Here is a 24074-nt window from a genome sequence, read left to right on the forward strand (position 1 = left end):
CTGATGTCCATGCACCACGATTCTGATAGTCTTACTATTGAAATAATTCTTGATATAAATGTTTTAGTAACAACCATAGGGGGGTTGTTAACCATAAACAAGGTCTTCAAGATCATTTTTATTCAAAACACAAAAATGCAAATTGGGAGAGTGGGAGTAAAATATGCAACTTAAGACTTTACCTTGAGTTCCCAGTGATTGAATTTCCAACCTGGTGAGTAATTATCTCGCAAATCAACTCGAACTCGAATATTGACACTGAGTAACCGCCTTCGGTAATCATTGCATTTTGCAATTAGAGCATCTCTGTCTTCTTCAGAAAGTGCATTTGTGATGCCACAGGGAATAACCATCACCTAGAATCCAGCACATCACAAATTTATATAAAGCAGCATCATACAGAAGTAATGAAGTCACAATCACCACCTACTACTCACAAATCAAAACCTCCTAGTGACTGTCAATCTTCACAGAAATCAACTTCTGCGGTTTCTAATCTACACAGAACATCTAGCAACGAGCTGCATATTATTTGTCCATAATAAATGCGTTTTTGTTTCTCATTTAACCTATCATAAATCATTTCAAAAAATAATTTCTAGAAGTTTTATAAAGTAGGTAGAAAATTTTAAAGGGTAGAAAACAATAACATGAATAATACACATAGTTGAACAACACCAAAATCTAGATTGTATTCTGTGTTGTTTCAGTATTAGCAAAACCTACCTGAATGACATTCAGAAAAGCACACTTTTAAATTTTCTTTACTAAATAAGGCTTGAATTTTATGAAAGAAATAATGAACAGGAGTACTTCCCTTACCTGAACACAGGCTACACGGGGTGGCAACACTAGCCCCACGTTGTCCCCATGGACCATGGTCATCACACCGATACTTCGCGTGGTCAGGCCCCACGAGTTCTGATAGGCAAACTGCTTCTCTCCTGCTGTCTTTGGATCTTCAAACACGATTTCAAACATTTTAGAGAAATTCTGTCCTAAATGATGTGATGTTGCTGCCTAAAATAGAGAAACACATCTTTTAACAACCTATTTCGCCTTTGAAAATTACTATTAAGACCACACACCTTAGCCTGGTACTAGATCTGATTCATCTTCCCTGATTTTTTATGTTAAATGAGTTTTTAAAGCATAACTGATACAAAAAAAACTAAGATTAGTAAAAAAAAAAAAAAAGAAAAAATTCTACAGAATTAATACAGAAGACAACTATTATACCTCTTCTGCTGTGGGCAGACCCTTTCATAGGAGTAACTTTAATTACAAAGGTTTAAAAAAATATATCCATGCTCTGGTAATTCAGGATACAAGCTTGACTTAACCGACATCGGAGATTCGGGGGAATGGGACAGATTGGCCTGAAATTATAATACGACATAGAAGCATGTGATATATTGATTTTTGTTTTTAGAGTCTACTTCTCTGATGGCAGAAGAAATTTATCAGATCGGCCCATGGCTATGCTTTCAGTCACCTAGGAGTCCTTTGTGGCAGTCTGATACCTGGATAGCTCTTCCACTGGCAGATATAAATGCTTCCAAGGTAGTGGTGTAATCTCCTCCTGCAAATTTCTCCTTTTCAGTCTTTCTTCCCTTTACAACAGGAATTGCCAGGAGTTCTTCATATACCTGAGCATATAAGTCAAGTATCTGCAAAACCTGTAACATGTTAAATGTAAAAGTGTTTAAAATTTATGCTATGTTTACTGGTTATAGATCAATAAAAACTGTACTATTTAAAACTAACTGTGGTGGGGAAAGCACTTCAAACAAAAATCTTTTTTCTTGGAAGGGTTAAAGCAGCCATTGTGAATTCATTAAGAGAGACAAAGCAGAACTCAAAGAGACGGAGCATTTTTCTAAACTAACTTTTATTGGAGTATAACTGCTCTTCAATGTTGCGTTAGCGTCTACTGCAGAGCACAGAGATCAGCTGCACTATCCCCTCTTCTTCCTTCCCATTCAGATCACCACAGGGCACTGAATAAGGGCCCCTGGGATATACAGTAGGTTCTCATTAGCTATCTGTTTTAGAATAATTTTTAATGTACATAAACTTAGAATATAAGAGAAAAATGAATGCTTATGAAAGATACACAGTAACCTAGGTGAAGACATCCTGAAGAATAATTAATTTCACCCATGATATTATAATAATTTCTTCTATACACTGAAGTCCAAAACTGTTTTCATCTGAAAATTTAAAGCAGTACATTTTCTAATAAAATTTCAATAAGCAGTTCCTTAAGTTCATGCCCAGACAGTAAAGAATCTGCCTGCAATGCAGAAGATCCAGGTTCAGTCCCTAGATCGGGAAGATCCCTCTGGATAAGGAAACGGCAACCCACTCCAATATTCTTGCCACGAGAATACCATGGACAGAGGAGGCTGGTGAGCTAGTCCATGGGGTCACATAGAGTCAGACATGACTGAGCAACTAACATTAACACATTTGAATTAAACTGTTTTTAATTTTAAGAGGTGATATGTAAATTTTAAGGAACAAAACAATTTATACCAGAAAGCTGTCTTATAATGTCACTTTGAGATCAGACCAAATTTCAACTTCGTTATTTACTGAATGATTACTACTATGTAGATAGCACTGCATTACTTACAGCTGGGGTGGGGGTAGGCATGTATAGTCTGGACAAAAAGTCAGAACAGAATTAATATGGAACACAACTTTTATACCTCTTCTGCTGCCTCTTCAAATGTAGCAAAGGCACTGTGCCCTTCCTGCCAGAGGAATTCACGAGTACGTAAGAAAGGCTGAGGGTGCTTGAACTCCCAACGCTGGAAGAGGCAATAACACAGTTTGATAGTTAGAGCTTTTCAATTTTTAGTGACAACTTTATGTGGTAAGTAATGAGAAATCCCAATTGTGATCCAAAATATCAGTATTTCAAAAATGCTTTCATATTCCCAATCCTTTGAATATAAAAGTAAGAAAAAAAAATGTGTGTGTGTCTTTTTTGGCTAAGAAAAAGAAGAATGACTAAGAAGAATGGCTAAGAAGAAAATGACGAATTGCAAGATGGGTGTGCACCTACCACCACGCTGCACCACTGGTTGAGCTTTATGGGCAGGTCTCTGTGGGACTGCACCCACTTCGCATATGCAGGATACATTACTGAAAAGACACAGGGAAGCATGGGCAGTTAGTCATTCCCCTTGAAGGCTGGTACTATTAAACCAGCAACATAACAGGAACTAAAGCACTGTATCTGTGCAGGTGAGGGAATGGTATTGTATTTCATAAAATGGATTAGTCAAGGAAAAACTTGACTGTACTTTATGTTCTTCACAATGAGATTTACATTTAATTCGACAACTTCTCAGTGTTTTGTTTCTAAAGACTAAGTGAAGATCTTACAGTAAATACTATGTTCTATATTAAGTTCTTTGCATTCATTACCCTGTTCAATCCTCACATTCAACCCACAAAATAAATATCATCTCAATACTGAAAATGTGAGCTTAGAGAAGTTAAATAACCTGCTAAATGCAGCAGCTACCAGACTTTACATTAAATCTATCTGATGTGCCTACCCAGAGTCTGAAAGTTCGTGCCATCAACTACTAATTTAAGTGAAGACACTTGTCTTATCATAGCCTATTCAGGATTATCTACAATTAGTAAAACAAAAAGAAAACTTTGCCAATCTGTCATGTGAAAAAAAAAAGTTGCTGTCATAATTTTAATAATGCATCATTATTAAGAGTATCACTAAGAGTATCAAATAAAGAGCAAATAATCTCTAGCTCTAAAGATGGATAACCACTTTGGAAGACACTGACAGGCCAAAAGGCTTGAACTTTCCAAGTGGTATTCCCATTTGTTACATGTAGTTTTAGGAAAACTATTTAACCCATCAGAGAGCTTTTTTCTTTAATCTGCAAAATGGAGATAACAGTAGCTGTCTCTACTTTCCTAACTACACCATTGTGAGAATAATACAAAGTATAAATGAAATCACTTATCAACCTATAAAAACCCTATATAAAAGTAACACGAAAATGACTAAGTCAATATGGCATAAAACACTAGTGTTTGCAATTTTATAATCAATTCCAAGAATAAAACTCCATGGGAAATTCTGAAAAATTATAGCATGAAATTAAAAATGATACAAGTGGTTTAAAAAAAAAAATTTATCTGGATGACAAAGAGCTCCACAAAGCATACTGTCAGAGAACAAAATTCTGTGCCACTCAAATCTGCACTCATCTTTATCAACATTCATTACACTTTGTATATCATCAACAGGAATTATAAATATCACAAAATAAAAGGTGAAACTCAACTCTGGAAGCTGTCTCTAATGTTCAATGAGCTTTTCTCCTGTGTTCCAAGGCCCACCCTCACCTGTTTCACTGGTAGGACGAATGGCAATTGGTTCTGCCAACTCTGTTTTGCCAGATCTTGTCACCCAAGCAACCTAGCAACATAAAATCATTTTTCATACATTTTTTTAAACAGCACTTTAGAAAAAGAACCCACAGATGTAGGCAAATTTCTATTTCAAGTTTTGCTATATCAATTAAGCAAGTTAAAATAACCACTACTGTTCACTGTGAGAAAAGGTAGATATTTACTGTCTTTATAACTTTTTATATTTTGTAATATAAAATCATAATATTTTATAATTTATACTGTATTTGTAATTTTTACTGAAAGGTAAAAGCCGGTTAATTAATGTAACAAAAAGAATCATGATTTACACTGATGAAAGAAATATAACTTTTTAAAATGGCTTCACATTTCTCTAAGTTGACTGCTGTAACCTGTCTTTTAAATTACTATTCAAGTGTGAATTGAAAATATACTTTTGACTTTATAAGAGAAAGCTACAAAAATAGAGAAAGCGGGCTAATTTACCTCAGGGGCAAAGTCAGCAATATGATTCTTCTCTGTCTCTAATGCACCTTGAGACACAAACATGGGGAAATAGCAGTTTTCAACACCGAGTTTCTTGATCTCAGCATCAAAAAAGTCCTTGATGGATTCCCAAATGGAATGTGCCCAGGGACGAAGGATATAGCAGCCACTTACATCATAGTATTCAATCATTTCTGACTTTGTGATGACCTTTTTAAAAGAAAAATACATTCTATGAAGCCTAAACTGAACGAAAATTACAGTGTAAGTGCCACGAGTATGACAGTCTAGCTTCAAGTCTGGAGGCTTTCCCTGCTGGTGCATCCTCTTCATGTGCATGTAAGATGGATCTTTCTAGATCCTTCTAAGAAACACAAGTGCTCTAAATTAATAAGACCTGAATTCTAAACTTGCTTCTGCTGTTTTACTGTTTTGTTACTTTGGACTAATACTTTCACCTCACCAAAACACAAAACAAAAATAAAATAATGACTATCTCATAGATCCACTTCTCGGTTCAATACTTTCTGTGAGCATGCTTTGAAGACTGACATGTTTCACGACTATACTATGGATTACTAAAGGCATTATACATTATTACTCTGTATCTGGATTTTAGAATCTAAATGTAAGTGGCCTTTGAGAAATTTAAAAGAAGTAACCAACTGAGCCCATACTCACTTGAGAATACCAATCTGCAAGATTGTCTTCTTTTCTGGCCTCAAGACCCAACCTGTAGATATAAAAAATAAAATATTTTTATTCTATCTTCATCCAGCAACTGCTTTGAGGCTGAACAGAAATAAACCCCAAAACTTCAAAATGGCTTGTTTTTCTTCAGTATGAGTTATTTCTATGTTTGTTATCTCTTCTGTATTCATCCCTATATTTTTATCCTAGAAAATAGTTCAGTCATTTGTTAAAGGGTAGTGTGATACTGTCCACAAAAATTAGGAAAGCTAAGCCTAACAAAAAGCTATGATTTTAATGCAGACGTTCCTTTTACAAAGTTCTTTATAAGTTACCTTATAAGTTCTTTATAAATTACTACTAATTTGTAGTAAAGACAGGACTTATTCTCACTAAAAAATAAAAAGAAGTTTTTGCCAATCTCAATGCAGATAAATTAGAGTAACATCAGTGTCTCACTGTATATAACTTGTAAATAGTAAAAAAAACAATGGCTACATGTATATACATGTCAATACACAAATGTGTATATGTGTGTGTATATCCTTACATGTGCTATAAGTTTTTTTTTTAACTTCAGTCAATAAAAGTCACAGAGATAGATGCTTCCAAAGTAAATTAAATCTACAATAAAAAACTATTCTAGGCAATAATCTTTTTATTGAAACACTGACAATTATTCAGCAAACTGCAGTCTTAAAATTCACACAGAAAGTCTACCCAGGAGTTATGTCTTATAAAAGGTCCATCTTTTTAGAGTTTATTGGCTTACTGGCTTAAAAGCTGAATATATTTAAATTTGAATTCTCCATTTTTCACTTTGACACATTCAGCATAATGTCTACATGAAGTCTGGCCCTTTCACAAGCAGTCAGGAGGTAAAAGTGAAATATTCTGTTCTCGCCTCTACTATTCTATAATTCTGATCACCCAGTCGATGGGCAAGAAAAGTCACAGTTGTATTCTCTTGTTTAAAGAGACCTTTTGTGTATGCCATGAGAGACGAGAGGCAGGATTTGAAATTCAGCTCAAAAAATCTTAACACCAAAGTATCTCTAAGTAGTAGCTGCTAACACCAGCTTAGCTCAGGTTTAGCTTCACGAGAACCTCACATAGAGTTCACTCTAATTCTAGGACAGGGATAATGGAGCAATCTTATTGTTCACATGGATTGGAAATATCGAAACACCATCTATTCCCCAGTGGGTGTCATCTTTAAACCAGGTTTGTTTCATATTTAACCAACCATTTTAAAAACCTATTTCAAATGAAGTTCTCATTTAGTCCTCACAAAAGATTTCCATTTGAAAAATCTGCTGAAGTACAAAATGGTATGTATAATTAGGTTAACAATTGTGTTAAAGGGAGGAAAAAGAGGAAAAAGTAACATTTTTGCTGTTCAGTCGCTGAGTTACGGATAGCCAACTCTGCAATTCCGTAGACCACAGTATACCAGGCTTCCCTGTCCTCCACTGTCTCCCGGAGCTTGCTCAAACTCATATTCATTGAGTCTGTGACGCTACCCAACCATCTCATCTGTCGCCCCCTTCTCCTTTGGCCTTCAATCTTTCCCAGCATCAGGGTCTTTTCCCAAAATGTATGTATTTGTTTATACTTGTGTAAGCAAATGAAAATCTCTTGGTGGATAGAGAAGAAACTAGTGACAGTGGTGACCAGTCCATTACGGTGGTAGGAGGAACTGGGGAAATAGGGAAAAGCATAGGAGTGAGACCTCACTGAACTTTTTATACTCTGAGATTCCTGAACCAAGCAAATGAATGTGTTCCCATTTAAATACACAGAAAATGAACAGAAGCTATCTGCTGACATTATACATTTAGCATTCTCCAATTTAATGTGATACTCAAACTAACCAAAAAAGAAGTTTTTTTCAATAATTAAGAGTTGAAATCGTCTAAAACCCTGCTTCCCTTCAACTGAAGCTTCCGTTTCATTACCTGGTCTGCTTCTTCGGCCCCTGTCCTTCTCCTGCTCCGTCTGGTGACTGCCCACTTGCCTGGTTTTTAGAGGGGTCTTTCTTTTGGCTGTCATTTTGCTTCTGGGGCTTATTCTGCTTTTCAGATTTATTTTCTTTTTCTTTCTTTTTCTTATCTTTCTCCTCAGTCCCAGTGGCAGAGACAGGCTTATAGTCTACTCCTGTCAGAGACCTGTACTGTGCTTTCAGCTGAAGGAGTTCTTGTACGGCTGTATCTACTTGATCCTTTAACAGAAGAGGAAAAAGAGAAGAGAGCATTTAATTCCAATCGCTATCTAAGCACCGATGTCCAATGCTTTACAAGCAGATCTGAAAACACAAAGGCAGAGGGGTATGGGCTAGAGGTGGAGGATGTTAAATATACTAACTACTGAAATGAATAAGAGAACATAAGAAGGGACAGAACTGGAAAACAGTTACTAAAAAACTGTACTATAATTGCTCTGTTTAAAGAATATATAGTCACTAGCCACATGCAGCTACTTAAATTTAAATTTAAGCAAAAACTTAAAATTCAGTTCCTCAAAAAAAAAAAAAAAAAAAAAAATTCAGTTCCTCAGTCACAACAGCCCCATTTCAACTGCTCAACAGTTGCAGAGGCTAGTGACTAGGGTACTGGACAGAATTGTTAGAGGACATTTCTATCATCTCAGAAAGTTCTACTGGAAAGCACTAGATATAAAATGTATTCTGCAATTTAATAAGAGTCTTTAAATGACTTAAGTTGAACATTTCACAATTATAAAAATGACAGTAATCAAGCTTCTATATTACTGGTTAAACTTTAAAACCTGTAACGACTGTTTTCCACTCATGTGAATTTGTACCAAAAAATCCTCCTCCTATAGTATAAAACGACGAGCACAAACTACACCAAAAGTTCAAAGTAAAAGTTGCCATCTGAGACTGACAGAGCTCTAGGAGCATGAGTCACACAAAGAGTGCGCATCAAGGGTCTCCACTGTGCCAGGCACTGATAGATACAGGTCTCCAGTCTTACAGCCGAGAGAGACAATAATTAAAATATAGAGTATTTAAGTTGTGGATGTGATGGGTGATGAAAGTGAAGTCCAATACTGCAAAGGAACTTGGAATGTTAGGTCCGTGAATCAAGGTAAATTGGAAGTGGTCAAACAGGAGATGGGAAGAGTGAACATGGACACTTTAGGAATCAGTGAACTAAAATGGACTGGAATGGGTGAATTTAACTCAGGTGACAATTATATCTACTACTGTGGGCAAGAATCCTTTAGAAGAAATGGAGTAGCCATCATAGTCAACAAAAGGGTACAAAATGCAGTACTTGGATGCAGTCTCAAAAATGACAGAAGGATCTCTGTTCATTTCCAAGGCAAACCAATCAATATCAAAGAAATCCAAGTCTATGCCTCGACCAGTAACGCTGAAGTAGCTGAGGTTGAACAGTTCTATGAAGACCTGTAAGACTTTCTAGAACTAACACCCAAAAAAGATGTCCTCTTCATTATACAGGACTAGAATGCAAAAGTAGGAAGTCAAGAGCTACCTGGAATAACAGGCTAATGTGGCCTTGGAACAAAATGAAGCAGGTCAAGGGCTAACACAGTTTTGCCAAGAGAACACACTGGTCATAGCAAATACCCTCTTCCAACAACACAAGAGAAAACTCTACACATGGACATCACCAGATGGTCAATACTGAAATCAGACTGATTATATTCTTTGCAGCCAAAGATGGAGAGATTCTATACAGTCAGCAAAAGCAAGACCAGGAAATGACTGTGGCTCAGATCACAAACTCCTTACAGCCAAATTCAGACTTAAATTGAAGAAAGTAGGGAACCACCACTAGACCATTTAGGTATGACCTAAATAAAATCCCTTATGATTATACAGTGGAAGTGACAAATAGATTCAAGGGATTAGATCTGAGAGAGTGCCTAAAGACTATGGACGAAGGCTCGTGACATTGTACAGAAGGCAGTGATCAAGATCATTCCCAAGAAAAAGAAATGCAAAAAGGCAAAATGGTTGTCTGACAAGGCCTTACAAATAGCTGAGAAAAGAAGAGAAGCTAACGACAAAGCAGAAAAGGAAAAATATACCCATTTGAACGCAGAGTTCCAAAGAATAGCTAGGAGAGATAAGAAAGGCTTCCTCAGCAATCAATGCAAAGAAATAGAGGAAAACAATAGAATGGGAAAGACTAGAGATCTCTTCAAGAAAATTAGAGATACCAAGGGAACATTTCACGCAAAGATGGGTTCGATAAAGGACAGAAATGGTATGGACCTAACAGAAGCAGAAGATATTAAGAAGAGGTGGCAAGAATACACAGAAGAACTATACAAAAAAGATCTTCATGACCCAGATAATCACAATGGTACGATCACTCACCTAGAGCCAGATATTCTGGAATGCGAAGTCAAGTGGACCTTAGGAAGCATCACTCTGAACAAAGCTAGTGGAGGTGATGGAATTCCAGTTGAGCTATTTCAAATCCTAAAAGATGATGCTGTGGAAGTGCTGCACTCAATATGCCAACAAATCTGGAAAACTGAGCAGTGGCCACAGGACTGGAAATGATCAGTTTTCATTCCAATCCCAAAGAATGTTCAAACTACCGGACAATTGCATTCATCTCCAACACTAGCAAAGTAATGCTCAAAATTCTCCAAATTAGGCTTCAACAGTATGTGAACCATGAAGTTCCATATGTTCAAGCTGGATTTTGAAAAGGCAGAGGAACCAGAGATCAAATTGCCAACATCCACTGGATCCTCAAAAAAACAAAAGAGTTCCAGAAAAACATCTACTTTTGCTTTATTGACTATGACAAAGCCTTTGACTGTGTGGATCATAACCAACTATGGAAAATTCTTAAAGAGATGGGAATACCAAACCACCTGACCTGCCTCCTGAGAAACCTGTATGCAGGTCAAGAAGCTAAAGTTAGAAATAGAAATGGAACAACAGACTGGTTCCAAATCGGGAAAGGAGTACATCAAGGCTGCACACTGTCACCCTGCTTATTTAACTTATAAGCAGAGTACATCATGCGAAATGCCAGACTGGATGAAGTACAAGCTGGAATCAAGACTGCCGGGAGAAACAGCAATAACCTCAGATACGCAGATGACACCACCCTTACGGCAGAAAGTGAAGAGGAACTAAAGAACCTCTTGATGAAAGTGAAAGAGGAGAGTGGAAAAAGTTGGCTTAAAGCTCAACATTCAGAAAACTAAGATCATGGCATCTAGTCCCATCACTTCATGGCAAATAGATGGGGAAACAGTGGAAACAGTGAGAGACTTTATTTTGGGGGGCTCCAAAGTCACTGCAAATGGTGACTGCAGCCATGAAATTAAAAAACACTTGCTCCTTGGAAGAAAAGCTATGACCAACCTAGACAGCATTTTAAGAAGAAGAGACGCAACTTTGTCAGCAAAGGTCCCTCTAGTCAAGGCTACGGTTTTTCCAGTACTCGTGTATGGATGTGAGAGTTGGACTATAAAGAAAGCTGAGCACCAGAAGAATTGATGCTTTTGAACTGTGGTGTTAGAGAAGACTCTTTAGAGTCCCTTGAACTACAAGGAGATCCAACTAGTCCATTCTAAAGGAGATCAGTCCTGGTGTTCCTTGGAAGGACCGATGCTGAAGCTGAAACTCCAATATTTTGGCCAACTGATGTGAAGAGCTGACTCACTGGAAAAGACCCTGATGCTGGGAAAGACTGAGGGTAGGAGGAGAAGGGGACGACAGAGGATGAGATGGTTGGATGCCATCACTGACTCAATGGATATGAGTTTGGGTCAACTCCAGGAGTTGGTGATGGACAGGGAGGCCTGGTGTGCTGCAGTCCATAGAGTCTTAAAGAGTTGGACACGACTGAGAGACTGAACTGAACCTAGACAGCATATTAAAAAGCAGAGGCAGCACTTTACCAACAAAGGTCCATCTAGTCAAAGCTAGACGGTTTTTCCAGTAGTCATTGTATGGATGTGAGAGCTGGATTAGAAAGAAAGTTGAGTGCCGAAGAATTGATGCTTTTGAACTATGGTGTTGGAGAAGACTCTTGAGAGTCCCTTGGACAGCAAGGAGATCAAACCAGTCCATCCTAAAGGAAATCAGTCCTGAATATTCACTGGAAGGACTGATGCTGAAGCTGAAACTCCAATCCTTTAGCCACATGATGCAAAGAACCGACTCACTGGAAAAGACCCTGATGCTAGGAAAGATTGAAGGTGGGAAAAGAAGGGGACGACGGAGGATGAGATATTGGATGGCATCACCGACACGATGGACATGAGTTTGAGCAGGCTCCGGGAGTTAGTGATGGACAGGGAAGCCTGATGTGCTGTAGTCAATGGGGTCGCAAAGAATCAGACACAACTGAGCGACTGAACTGAACTGAAGTATTATGTCAGAGAACAGCAGAGTTCCACGAGCACGTCCAGTCAACCCTAGTTGGAGGGAAAAGGATCAAGAAACGACTCCCTAAAAGGTAAGATAAAAAAGTTGAGAACTGACAGTAAGAGTAGAGGTTAACCGAATTTGATGAGCAGAAAGCGTTCTAGACAAAGAAAGTAGCCTGTAATGTACAAAACAAAACACACAAACGTTAATACCAAACCAACCTTAGAAGCTTTTTCAGCTTTAAGTTTTCGAACTACTTCTCCTTGAGAAGCTACTTTGTCAAAAAGTAGTTTGGCTTCTGGTGTTTCTGGACCACTAGGCTCAGAGCTTCTGGGTGGACTTGAATCTGAACTTTGAGATGATGGGGGCTGACCAGGCACATACTCCTTCCCAGTTTTTTCTTTATACTGAGCTTTTAGGGACAGTAAGCATTCTACAGCTTCATTTACTTTAGCCTGTGAGAAAAGAGGAAAAAAAGATGAATATTTAATGCTTTCTGAAATTTCTGAAAATTTCAATTAGTATTAAAAATCATTAATTACTGCCAAAATATCCCTGTAAATAGTCATGTTGAAGAAACTCAAGCACAAAGGAGTCAAGTAATCAGCCTAAAATAACACATCAAAGCTAAAGAAAAGTTAAAAATATAAGTAACATAAATCTATATACAAATCATAAAAATAAGCATAAATGTACATACATGTTTAATACTGTAACTTTTTACTTCATATATGTAAATAGACAAAGTATAGAACATCCAAGCAAACTGTCAGTTTCCAAGTCCTGGGACTGTAAATAGTGGAGTCAGAATTTACAAAATCAGAATTTAACTGTACAAATTCTTATTTTCTTCAGCCCATTAAACAGACACAAAATATACCATTAGAAAAAACACACAGTATGAGCTCACCTAAAGAATAACTACATCACTCTTAAAAATTTACAATGAAATAGAAAGTGTATGTTGAGGTTTTAGATACTCACTTCATATATATATCAGCCTCTGATACTTCAACTTAATTATGATGAAAAAGAATGAAACACTCAGCCAAAATAAAGATTCTTATGACTTCAGCAGAGGACATCAACACAGGCCAAGCTGGACACCTCACCTGAATAGAGACACCACCTAACCACAGACTATACTACATACTTATACTGTATACTCTACAATGGAAAGGCGAAGTATCAATCAAAATAAAGGAAAATGCCTCCCAACTAGCTTATGCAAGTTTTACTGCTATATTCTAACAATGCTCCAAATAGCTAAGAAGAACCCTAGAGAAACAGAAAGAATGCTAAGATGGGGTCAAAGGGATGCAGGAAGAACCCATATATCTTCAAAGAATTTGCATCAACAAAATAGCAAATGACATTTCCTTGTCCAGCTATTTATAGTAAAATTTTGCTGCCTGTTACAGCACCAGGCATCACAGAGGAAGATAAAAGGAGAAAATGCAAAGAGTAGGTTGTCTGATTTGTATTTCTGACCTGTCTCTTGTTTATACTATCCTTAGAACTGAAAGTGTTTTCAAAGCAAAGTCTACCTGTCCTAAGAAAAAAGACAGAGTTAATGAGACACACAAGAATCGAGAAAAAAAGAATCTTCCATCAGCTAAATGAAAGAATATAGACAAAAAGTTAAGGGACTTCCGTGCAACCATTTCTACAAAAAGAAACCTCTTTGACAGAAGTTCCATTTTACACTTTACGCAGGTGACTACAGTTTGAAGTCAGATGGCACACATTTCACAAAGGAAAAAACCCTTGTGTGGCAAAGGAGAAAATCAGGATGGGTAAACCACTTCATTACTGAATGAAATATTCTATAAGAGCAAAATTATATATACCTAGATCCTCTCCAATTGGGAAATGGAACATTCTAGATATCTAAACAATCTATTCAGGTTATCTTTCAAAACAGGGTGAAATCATACTACTTGCTATGCAGTCTTTTCTGATGATTTAGAAGGTAACCAAAGATTCTTAAGAGATACAGAATTAGTAGCATAAAACATAAGTCACCATCATTTTATGGCCTATTTACTCTGTGCCAGATAACGATGCTAAGCACTTTTCATGGACCATCTTATTAATTCTCCAAACAATCCTTATCCATTTTATGGAAAAAAAAAAAAGCTTATTAGAAAGATGAGGGACCATACCCAAAGTTACACAATAAATGGTAGAGTGAGAATTTTAATCTAGGGTTTATTCTAGACACAGGGATCCCGAAACTCCAGAATCTAATGCCTGATGATTTGAGGTGGAACTGATGTAATAAAGTAATGTGCTTGAATCATCCTGAAACCATCCCCTTGACCCCCTAGTTCATGGAAAAATTGTCTTCCATGAAACCAGTCCCGGGTGCCAAAAAGGTTGGGGACTGCTGTTCCAGAGTCTTGACCTTAAGCACTACAGTGCACATCACATTACAGAAAATAGGAGACAGGGATCTAAATTTAAAAGGCAATTTTAATCCTGCTAACATGCCACAAAAACTGCTTTTTTAAAAGAGATCCATGATTGTTACTTGAGTATGTCTCACAGAATGAGAAAAAAATAATTTAATATTTTAGTTTTCTGCATTAAAAGACATTTACAAAGCAAACTTGAATGATACTACTCAGTACACGACTACACAACAGCAGAATGTAATAAGCACTTGTTAATAGATTTTAAGTCTTTAATGAACAAAGACTGCTCTAAACTTACCTAATGTGCCAATACAGACAAAAAAAAGTTTTCAATAAATAACTGCTGGTGGGAATAAATGAGAATGAAAACAGCATACTGAAAAATCTTCAGTAAAGGTTTAAGATGGGAATTTGAGGAAGTAAAAATGACCCTGAGAGTAGGATGTTAAAATATGACTGAAAATGGACAAAGTGGATGAGAACACAGCTGGCTGGAACATATGAGAAGTACACAAAATGTTTTTGCAGCAGCCACTAGATGGAAACATTCCCCCATGGGAAAAGGGGGGAACTTTAATAAAAAGCTAACCAATTTTAAAATAGTAAGAACAACAACAAAAATTAGCAAGAACAGAACCTTTCAAAGTGGCCTTAGCACCTCAATGATCAGTGGGAAAAAAGGTTTAAAAAATACTTTCTAAATACAAGACACTAAAAATAAATAAATAAATACAAGGTACTGTGAATCAAAATGCTGCAACTGCAGAAGTGAAAGGTGGCCAGCACCTCCACCACATAGGCGAGGTTTGACAAGACCAGACAATTATGAATTACTTTTAAGAATTTTTTTTTATGAGAACCATTTTTTAGGCCTTTATTGAATCTGTTACAATTTGCTTCTGTTTTTTATGCTCTGTTTTTTTTAACCCCGAAGCATATGAGATCTTAGTTCCCCGACTGGGGATCAAACCCACAAACCCCGCACTAGAAGGTCAAGTCTTTTAACCACTGGACTGTCACAGAAGTCCTATGAATCATTATTTATATTTAATGTAGTAATCATCTGATTTTGCTGCCATTTATTACTCCAGTTTTAAAAATGCTCAACTATAAAGGTTCTGAAAACTTCTAAGGCACAGATCAGAAAACTTTTTCAAGTAAAGGGCATGGGCCAGACAGTAAATATTTTAGGCTTTGCAAATCTGTTGCAACTCTTCAAATCTGGAATTATAGCACAAAAACGGCTGCAGACAAAATATGTAAACTAGTCAGTGTGGTTATGTTCCAGTGACATTTCACTCACAAAACACAGGTGTAGGTCAGTTTGGCAAGCCCTGTCCTCAAGTGTCACAAGTATTTCATAAAAACTTTGATTTACCAGTTCCTGACTCCCATTTCAAAAAATATTGGGTTGGCCAAAAGATTTGTTCAAATTTTTCCATAAGATGTTATTTAATGTTCAAAACATTTCACTCAGATTTCAGACCAGAGATATCTGTTCAAAATCAAAACTTTATTTTTTGGACCTGCAGCTTTAAAACTTTTAAAAGTTAAAATGTAAAATGTGAAAAGTGACCTTAACTATTAAAGTAACTCAGCAGTCAGAGCTATGAAATCTTGGGTGTATTCGTGAATTTCACCTCTCACGCTATCTGCTCAACCCACCACTTTAACACAGACGCCTACTGGGCAGGAAGAAGAGCAAAGAGGAGCACAGGGTGGACGGGAAGGGGCACCGAGGGTGAACGTGAAGGTGTCTATTCTTTGCCCACGTTATGCTAATATTCTGCCTCCATGCCTAAAGGTTCTTCTACACAATCACCAATCTGGTCGTGAAGCAGAAAAGGGGGTGGGAGAAACAGAGAAAGAAACTCTCATGGAAACCTGTAACTGTAAAACCTCAGCTGACTACATTCCTTACTTTAGTGGTAACACGACATGGTTAAAAAACTACTTCTGTGGGAAGTGGAATGATTAAGAGGCTTAGACAAATCAATGTAAAACCAGCACAGGCTTGCTTAATAAATAGTAACAAACTAGTAAAACCATGACCCCCCTCTGGTGCGTAGAAGCCTCTAACTGGAAATAACTTGGAATCTAGGCTTTGCAAACTTCACAAAGTTACTTTTATATTCACAGTCACTGCAGGAAGCAGTTTCTCATTGGTTACTAAAACAACAAATAAAAAAAGGAGCATTATTTCAATATTATTGGACAAGGTTGTTGTGAGGACTAAAGGCAAAAATAGCATCCATGCAGACTGCGCTGTGCCAGATGAAGTCTATACAACATTTCCATTCCCAGTAACTGAGTTGCTAGGAAAAAGAGCAATTGACTACTTTCAGCATTTAGCGGAAAATATATATATATAAAAGTAACATTTTGAAATAGATACGGTACACTGTAGGCATTCAATAAATGCAGACTAAACTACAGTGAAGAAGCAGTACCACACTTACCATTATCGAAAAATATGTAGTCAAAGTACCTCCCCAATTTCCAAAGAGACTTAGGTGTTTTTTTGCCCCACAGGCTGACTTTTCATAAAGAGCTGTTCAATGGATGTAGTCCACTAACCCAACAAGATGGGAGACACAGTCGGCTGTGACGCTAAGTACTGAGTTGGCCAAAAAGTTCATTCGGAGGGTATGGCCCACTTTGGCTAACTCAATATACTTGCTGCTGTTGTTACTACCCCATACACAAGCAGCTGACTAAAAATCAGCCCAGGATATCAATGTATTCTACTAAGAATGAAGGAGTTTAAAGATCAAAGCCCTTCCCCTCAACTTACATCTAGAAAGGGGACCGTGCTTAGTAAATGAGATATACAAAGAGTACAAAATGCTCCTAACCTCACCACAGGACAGGAAATAGCAAGAATTTTTTTTTTAATACCAAGGATTTATATCTCCAACCATACACCTAGCAGCCTTTACTCCTTGAAGCAAAGCTGTTTCAGAGCATCACAGCTCTGCAGAGCTTCAACAGGCTAATTAAAGGGAAAAGCTTTCTCACACTTCACAGTGAGAAAGACAGGAAAATATCAGTAATAACTGCTGGTCAAAGCCCCAAGATCTCCCAAAAGCATTTTCTCTCCTCACCAGAAGGCAACGGTCCACAGAAAGACTCCTAGGGTACAGGGTCTCCAGTCAGAGGCAGAAAAACTTGTTAACGATGTGAGGAATTTACAACCTCCAATCACTCATTCTCCAACCCAAGCCCAGGACGCTGATGAGACAACAGATCCCCAGGAACACTTTAGAACAAATCTCCTCCAGTCACGTAAGTCAGGCCCGGTGGTTCATCACATCTCTCCATGTTCATGCCACAGCCCAGATCTACAGTTTTTGGTAGCTTATCCAGTTACAGCATTATTAAATTGATCATGTTTTAGATCTCATTACTTTCTGAGTATAGAACTATATATCCTGATTGTTAAACATGATTTTTCTCTATCACAGATGCCATTCCTTTGTCTCTTATATTGAGAAAGCAATCCTGTTCCAAAATCAGTGCTACCACCCACTTGGCTAAACGTCTTGCCTAAAGATATCATTGAAATAAAATGAAATGTATTGCTGTTTAGTCACTCAGTGGTGTCTAACTCTTTTCCACGTGCAGACTTTAGCCTGCGAGGTCCCTGTCCATGGGATTCTCCAGGCAAGAATACTGGAGTGGGTTGCCATTTCCTTCTCCAGAGGATCTTCCTGACCTTGGGATCGAACTCATGTCTCCTGCATTGGCAGGTGGATTCTTAACTACTAAGCCACCATGGAAGCCCAATGAAATGTACACTTCAGTCAAAATGTGGTATCACTTGAGGGCTCCCCTACAAAAAATCTGAAATAGTCACCGACAATTCCTTATTCCCTGCATGCACCCTGAACTTTTGCTTGTGCTATCTTCTATATCCAGTCCCAGGACAGCAGCATCAGTATCACCTGAACAACTTTTTACAAATGCATAACCTCTGCACACTGGACTTACTGGAGCTGACACTCAACAGGCAGAGCCCAGCAACCTGTGTTTGAGTGAGCTTCCAGTCATTCTGATGTACAATAAAGCTTGAGAACCACAGACCTAGACTTAGGAGTACCTCCTCTGAAAGTCATTCACCTTAAAGGGCTGCTTCTACTTCAGGACTGGTTTCGATATTCTTTCTGACTGTTTCTTCCTTCCCTGCCACTTACAGCCACAGACTCTTCTAAGAGCAATTTACACATACCACCCAGGATCACAGTCTGTGTACAGTTCTTCCTCAGCCCCGCCCCCCCTCTAGATGGTCAGGTGTGTCTCATCAATATTTCCAGAGCCTGGCACAGGCATGCATCAGTAAACGTTGACTATTACACCAAAATATTGAATCGGACAGTCTATACACAATACATCTTATGAGAAAATGGGACTGGCCAGATTGCTGGACCTCATAAGGGTACTGACGTGTCTAAACTCCTTCCAGGATACTGACCTTAGGGGCTTTCTCGGCTTTCAGTTTACGAACCACTTCTCCTTGGGCAGCAACTTCATCATACAGAGATTTACTTTCCAGAATATTTGATGATGATTTAGAAGAAACATTCTGTCCTACTGCAGCAGGAGGATTTCCAGGCTTATATTCCTGGCCAGTTTTCTCCTTATATTCAGCCTTCAAAGCCAAAAGCTGTTTTACAGCTGCATCTATATCTTCCTTTGTGGCTTTCTTGGCTTTTAATTCACGAACCACATCCCCTTGGGCAGCGACTCTGTTGTAAAGGACCAAGGAGTCCTCAGACGTAGCACAAGTACTCAGAGAAGGAGCCGATCTTGTCTTAAGAGGTGTAGATGCCTACAGACACAGAAAACCAAAAATAAAAATATTAATTTGTGTTAAATATCTTTACACAAAATTTTATCAAACTATTTTATAATATTTTAAGCTAAACACAAAATTTTTAAATGCTAATCTCTTTAAAAAGTTTAGGGAATTCCCTGGGGGTCCAGTGGTTAGGACTCTTGTGCTTCCACTGCAGGGGACTTAAACTCAATCCCTGATCAGGGAACTTAGATCCTGCAAGCCACGTGATGCAGTCAAAAATTTTTTTTCTTAAAGTTCAAATGAACAATCTCATTCCTTTAAAAAAAAAAAGTATCCTAATAAAAAGTAACAATAATAAACAAAGGCAGAGGTACACAGACATTCATGATGCCCTTTTCTCAGAGTAAAAACCTGAACCTGAATCGTTACCATTAGGAGACTATTTAAAGAAATGAGAAAGTGAAAGCAAAAGTCACCCAGTTGTGTCTGAGTATTTGCAACCCCATGGACTACACAGCCCATGGAATTCTCCAGGCCAGAATACTGGAGTGGGTAGCCATTCCCTTCTCCAAGGGATCCTCCCAACCCAGGGATTGAACCCAAGTCTCCTGCACTGTAGGCTGATTCTTTACCAGCTGAGCCACAAGGGAAGCCCAAGAATACTGGAGTGGGTAGCGCATCCCTTCTCCAGCAGATCTGCTCAACCCAGGAATCAAACTGGGGTCTCCTGCATTGCAGGCAGATTCTTTACCAACTGAGGTATCAGGGAAGCCTAAGAAATTATAACACACCTACCAAATCTGAGAATAAACCACTGCTAGTAGCAACATACTAGCAGTATAACCCTGAATTAGTTGTTAACACTTAAGGCTTTTACTTTTTTAAACGGTTAACATTTACAATTTGCATACTTTTCTATATTTATATATATATATATAAACACTTTATTTAAAAGCAAAGAAAAAGAAAAATAAAGTCTAAATCCCAGGACAGAAAGATCACTGATTAGAGACATATCCACAGAAGTCAATTACTTGCCTCATTCTTTGTTGTTTCTACTTTGGTCTTTTCCTTTGACCCAGATGTTGGCATTTCCTTCGTATGTCCATCAGGAATGTATATTAGAATGCATGGGGCTTCTATGCAACTATATGGACTAAAAAGAAAATGAAGGGACAAAAAACTTTATCTTAACAGCAACTGCATTGCTGGATTAATTCAATGGCACTGTTAATGCTTTGCAAAGTGTAAGTAAACAGTCTATTCTCTTATTCACATCAGAGTTTCTTCAGAGTAGTTTAAAAACAAATATATAAATAAAAATTGACAGTGCTAATCATAAACTTTCAATTTATGAATTTTCATGGATATAAACCTGCTAAATAAGTCCAGGACAAAGGTATATCTACTTTGGCCACCAGAAATGGCATTAGTGGATATTTATGTCTCACTCTTTATTTAAAGGAGATGCATCCACATACCACAACTAATATGCTTATAAACAGAAGAATTTCTATAAAACATTTATTTTATTATAATTTCTCAATTCTAAAGGGTACAGTAATTAGCAGAATCCACCACCCCTAGGACCATTCACATGCAAAGAGAAAAAAAAATTCAAATTTTGTAGTAAAGGCCACAGAGTAAAAATAAGAGAATTTGGTAACAATAAAATCCTATATATCTCTTCAGTATATTTTAATATGGACTTACTGAGATATAATTCACATACCAGAAAATCCACCCTTTGAAAATATACAATTCAATGGCTACATAAGTACAACCATCACTACTATCTAATTTTAAAACATTTACATCACCCTAAAAAGAAAATGTACTCTTTATCATTTTCCAGTCTCCCACTCCTCTGTGCCCTGTTGCACTATTTATATTCTACAATATACCTGATCAAAATATACAATAAAGAAAAGGTAGTTAAGTTGTAATTTAATCCAAAGATAACACTGAAATTTTTTCTTTTTATTTGGACCACACAAAGATGTATTATAAAATGGTTCAGTTTTAGAAGTAAAAGTTGTTAATATTACACTATTTCAATGTTAACACTTGTTACAATAAAGTCTGAAAAAATAAATACAGAGTAACAAATGAAACAGGAACAGAGAATAATGTCCGTTACATTATTTTAGTGGCATTTAAACTTCTGAAATATTATTTACTCTAAGAACTTAAAGCATTTTCATTTAAATGTCTGGTTACATTGATTTACCTAACGGGTTCATAAGGTTGATCACATATGAAGAAGCCTCTTCTCTGGAGTTGTATAATGTCTCCTTTTTTCAAATCCTTAAGGCAGGGATCCCCCAGCATTAGTTCTTCATGCTGTAAAGATGATAATAGGCCAAAATACACTGTCTTAAAATTATGAGAGCATTGGGCTTTTTCCTGGTGGTACAGTGGGTAAGAACCTGCCTGCCAATGCTGGAGACACAAGAGCAATTCTTGGTCCAGAAGATTACACATGCCCGGGAGCAACTAAGCCCACGTACCCAACTGCTGAGTCTAGAGCCTGGGAGCCGCAGCTGCTGAGGCCACGTGGCACAACTACTGAAGCCTGTGTGCCCAGGGCCCATGCCCCACAACAAGAGAAGCCGCCACAGTGAGAAGCCCATGCTCCGTGACTAGAGAGCAGCCCCGGCTCACACTCACTGCAACTAGAGAAAAGCCCTCACAGCAATGAAGACCAAGGACAGCCAAAAATAAATAATTTTTTTTTTTTTAATTCTAAAGAAAAGTTAACATAGAGGGAGATGAAATAGGGTTTCTTTTAGGCTACCTTACTGTTTTTGTTGACATACTGCTTAAAGTCCTCATCTTTTCCCAGCACGGGCTTCGTGATCAAGTGCTCATAAGTAACACAGATTGCTGGGACAGGAAGAGCATGTTCGGTCTCTGCAAGCCAAGTAATCTTAGTGGTTTTCTTGTAATCTTTGTTCTCTAAATTCAATTTTGCATCAAGAGATACAATTTTGCCTTCTGCATTTCTAAAAATAAGATTGAAAAGCAGTTTCAGAAAACAAATCTTCACTGTCATAAGTGCATTATTTTGTTCTATGCCTGTAATAAATAAGGAATTTTCTTTGGAAAAATTTCAATCAAACACTTTTTGAGTTTCTGGTAGGTACCAGACATGAACTAGTTAAGAGATGAATAAAGTATAACCCCTGCTATCAAGACAGTAGTATATGCCAGACCCACAAACATCCAATAAAGAACATGAACATGTTTATGAATCTTAAAGTCACCTGAAGTAAAGCATTAAAAAAGCCAAAATACTGTTTTCAAAACATTCAGCAATTACTCGAAATATATGTAATGAAGGGACAACTGAGATTTCAGAGTCTACTAAATTAATATTAACATACTATGTCCCACTATAATAACTGGCAAGCTAATTAAATTTAAAGTAGATTTTAGGATAAAGAATGCTATATATACAAATTCTGTCCCAAGGATCTCTCCTATCATGCAATTGTATACTGAGAATTAGATAATAAAAGGGGGGCCCTAAATAGTAGAACTATTTTCTATATCTACATGTAGTCATTTTCAGGCTTCCCTGGTGGCTCAGATGGTAAAGAATCTGCCTGCAATTCAGGAGACCTGGGGTTTGATCCCTGGGTTGGTAAGATCCCCTGGAGGAGGGCATGGCAACCCACTCCAGTATTCTTGCCTGGAGAATCCCCATGGACAGAGAAGCCTGGCAGGCTACAGTCTACAGGGTTGCAAAGAACTGGACAAGACTGAGTGACTAAGCACAGTAGTCATTTCCAACATCACAAGCAAAAGGTACCCTGATACTCTATAAATATACTGAAACATATACGGGGAAAACAACTTAATGTGTCCAGAATTTGCAGCATCTATGCATGGGGAGATTTTTTTTTTTTTTTTGCATGGGGAGATTTGATAGCCAGCTTCATGAATGGGCCTGAATTAGGTAATCGTCAATAAATCGATAAACATCACACACTTCTCTCCCATATTTATTTGAAAACAAACAAAAAGTTCTTACTTGTGTATTTTAGTAATGTTGATGTTGCCCCAGTTTATAAATGTAACCATCTCACCCTCTGACAATGTCTCTGCATCAGCACCTTCGATGAAAACCTTAGAGCTGTACCACACAGGCTTCAAGCCGACATCAGGATTCTGATTAATAAAAAAAGAGAGAGTGTGTTGGTTGAAACATTCAACTATTGAACTCAGTATGCAAATTTATATTCATTCATTTTATTTCTTCACACAAACAGAGGTCCTCTGTATCAATCTGATTCCCAGTTAAATGACCCTGGGGCAGATGCCTGCACAATAATGTAATTGAGTCAGATGAGGTGGTCTGCCCCAAGATTACTTCCAGCCTAAAACACTCATTCTTTGTTTTTAGGGCTGAAGCAGTACTTCTCTGTGTCCCTCCAACCAGAATCTGCTTGGCTAGACTCAAAAATCTCACTGCTTTTGCAGCAAAGGGGAAATAAAGTAATTTCTCATCAGTGGCTGTAGAACATTACAGGAACAGATGTCATCCTAGCAGGAAACAACAGATGTTTCACATTTTAGGAGACAAATTTTAAGGACAGCAGTATACACGTTAAGAAAGATAAACTTTCTGCCATTTCAGTATATATTATATGAAGAAAAGAGACATGGGGAATAAAAAGAATGCTACATTGGTTAAATTTCAGATTCGTGTTTGAGCAAAATCAAAAGAAAAAAGTATAAGAAGATCCTTCAAATAAATCTTAAATAACCAGTGTTTAATAACTGTTCATTGAATGAACCAATGCCCTTGAGGAATATCAGTATGCTGTAACAACTTATGCTATTCTGGGCTCAGAACAGAATACTGATAGGC

General features: G+C 37.5%; 1 protein-coding gene across 1 annotated transcript in view; it reads right to left on the reverse strand.

Moving 5' to 3' along the window:
* Positions 1–24074, reverse strand: part of EPRS1 (glutamyl-prolyl-tRNA synthetase 1) — a 60927-nt gene that overhangs the window by 9712 nt on the left and 27141 nt on the right. Inside the window, exons 14-28 of the mRNA XM_043923130.1 lie at positions 23235–23371; positions 21996–22203; positions 21429–21541; positions 20237–20354; positions 18872–19228; positions 12205–12438; positions 7551–7813; positions 5584–5635; positions 4903–5112; positions 4390–4462; positions 3074–3153; positions 2715–2816; positions 1524–1679; positions 823–1020; positions 183–356 (exon numbers count right to left, since the gene is read on the reverse strand). Coding sequence (XP_043779065.1) covers positions 183–356; positions 823–1020; positions 1524–1679; positions 2715–2816; positions 3074–3153; positions 4390–4462; positions 4903–5112; positions 5584–5635; positions 7551–7813; positions 12205–12438; positions 18872–19228; positions 20237–20354; positions 21429–21541; positions 21996–22203; positions 23235–23371 — 2475 coding nt within the window. The remainder of the gene's footprint in view (positions 1–182; positions 357–822; positions 1021–1523; positions 1680–2714; positions 2817–3073; positions 3154–4389; positions 4463–4902; positions 5113–5583; positions 5636–7550; positions 7814–12204; positions 12439–18871; positions 19229–20236; positions 20355–21428; positions 21542–21995; positions 22204–23234; positions 23372–24074) is intronic.

This window comes from Cervus elaphus, chromosome 14 (assembly GCF_910594005.1).
Source record: "Cervus elaphus chromosome 14, mCerEla1.1, whole genome shotgun sequence".
NCBI classification, from domain to species: Eukaryota; Metazoa; Chordata; class Mammalia; order Artiodactyla; family Cervidae; genus Cervus; species Cervus elaphus.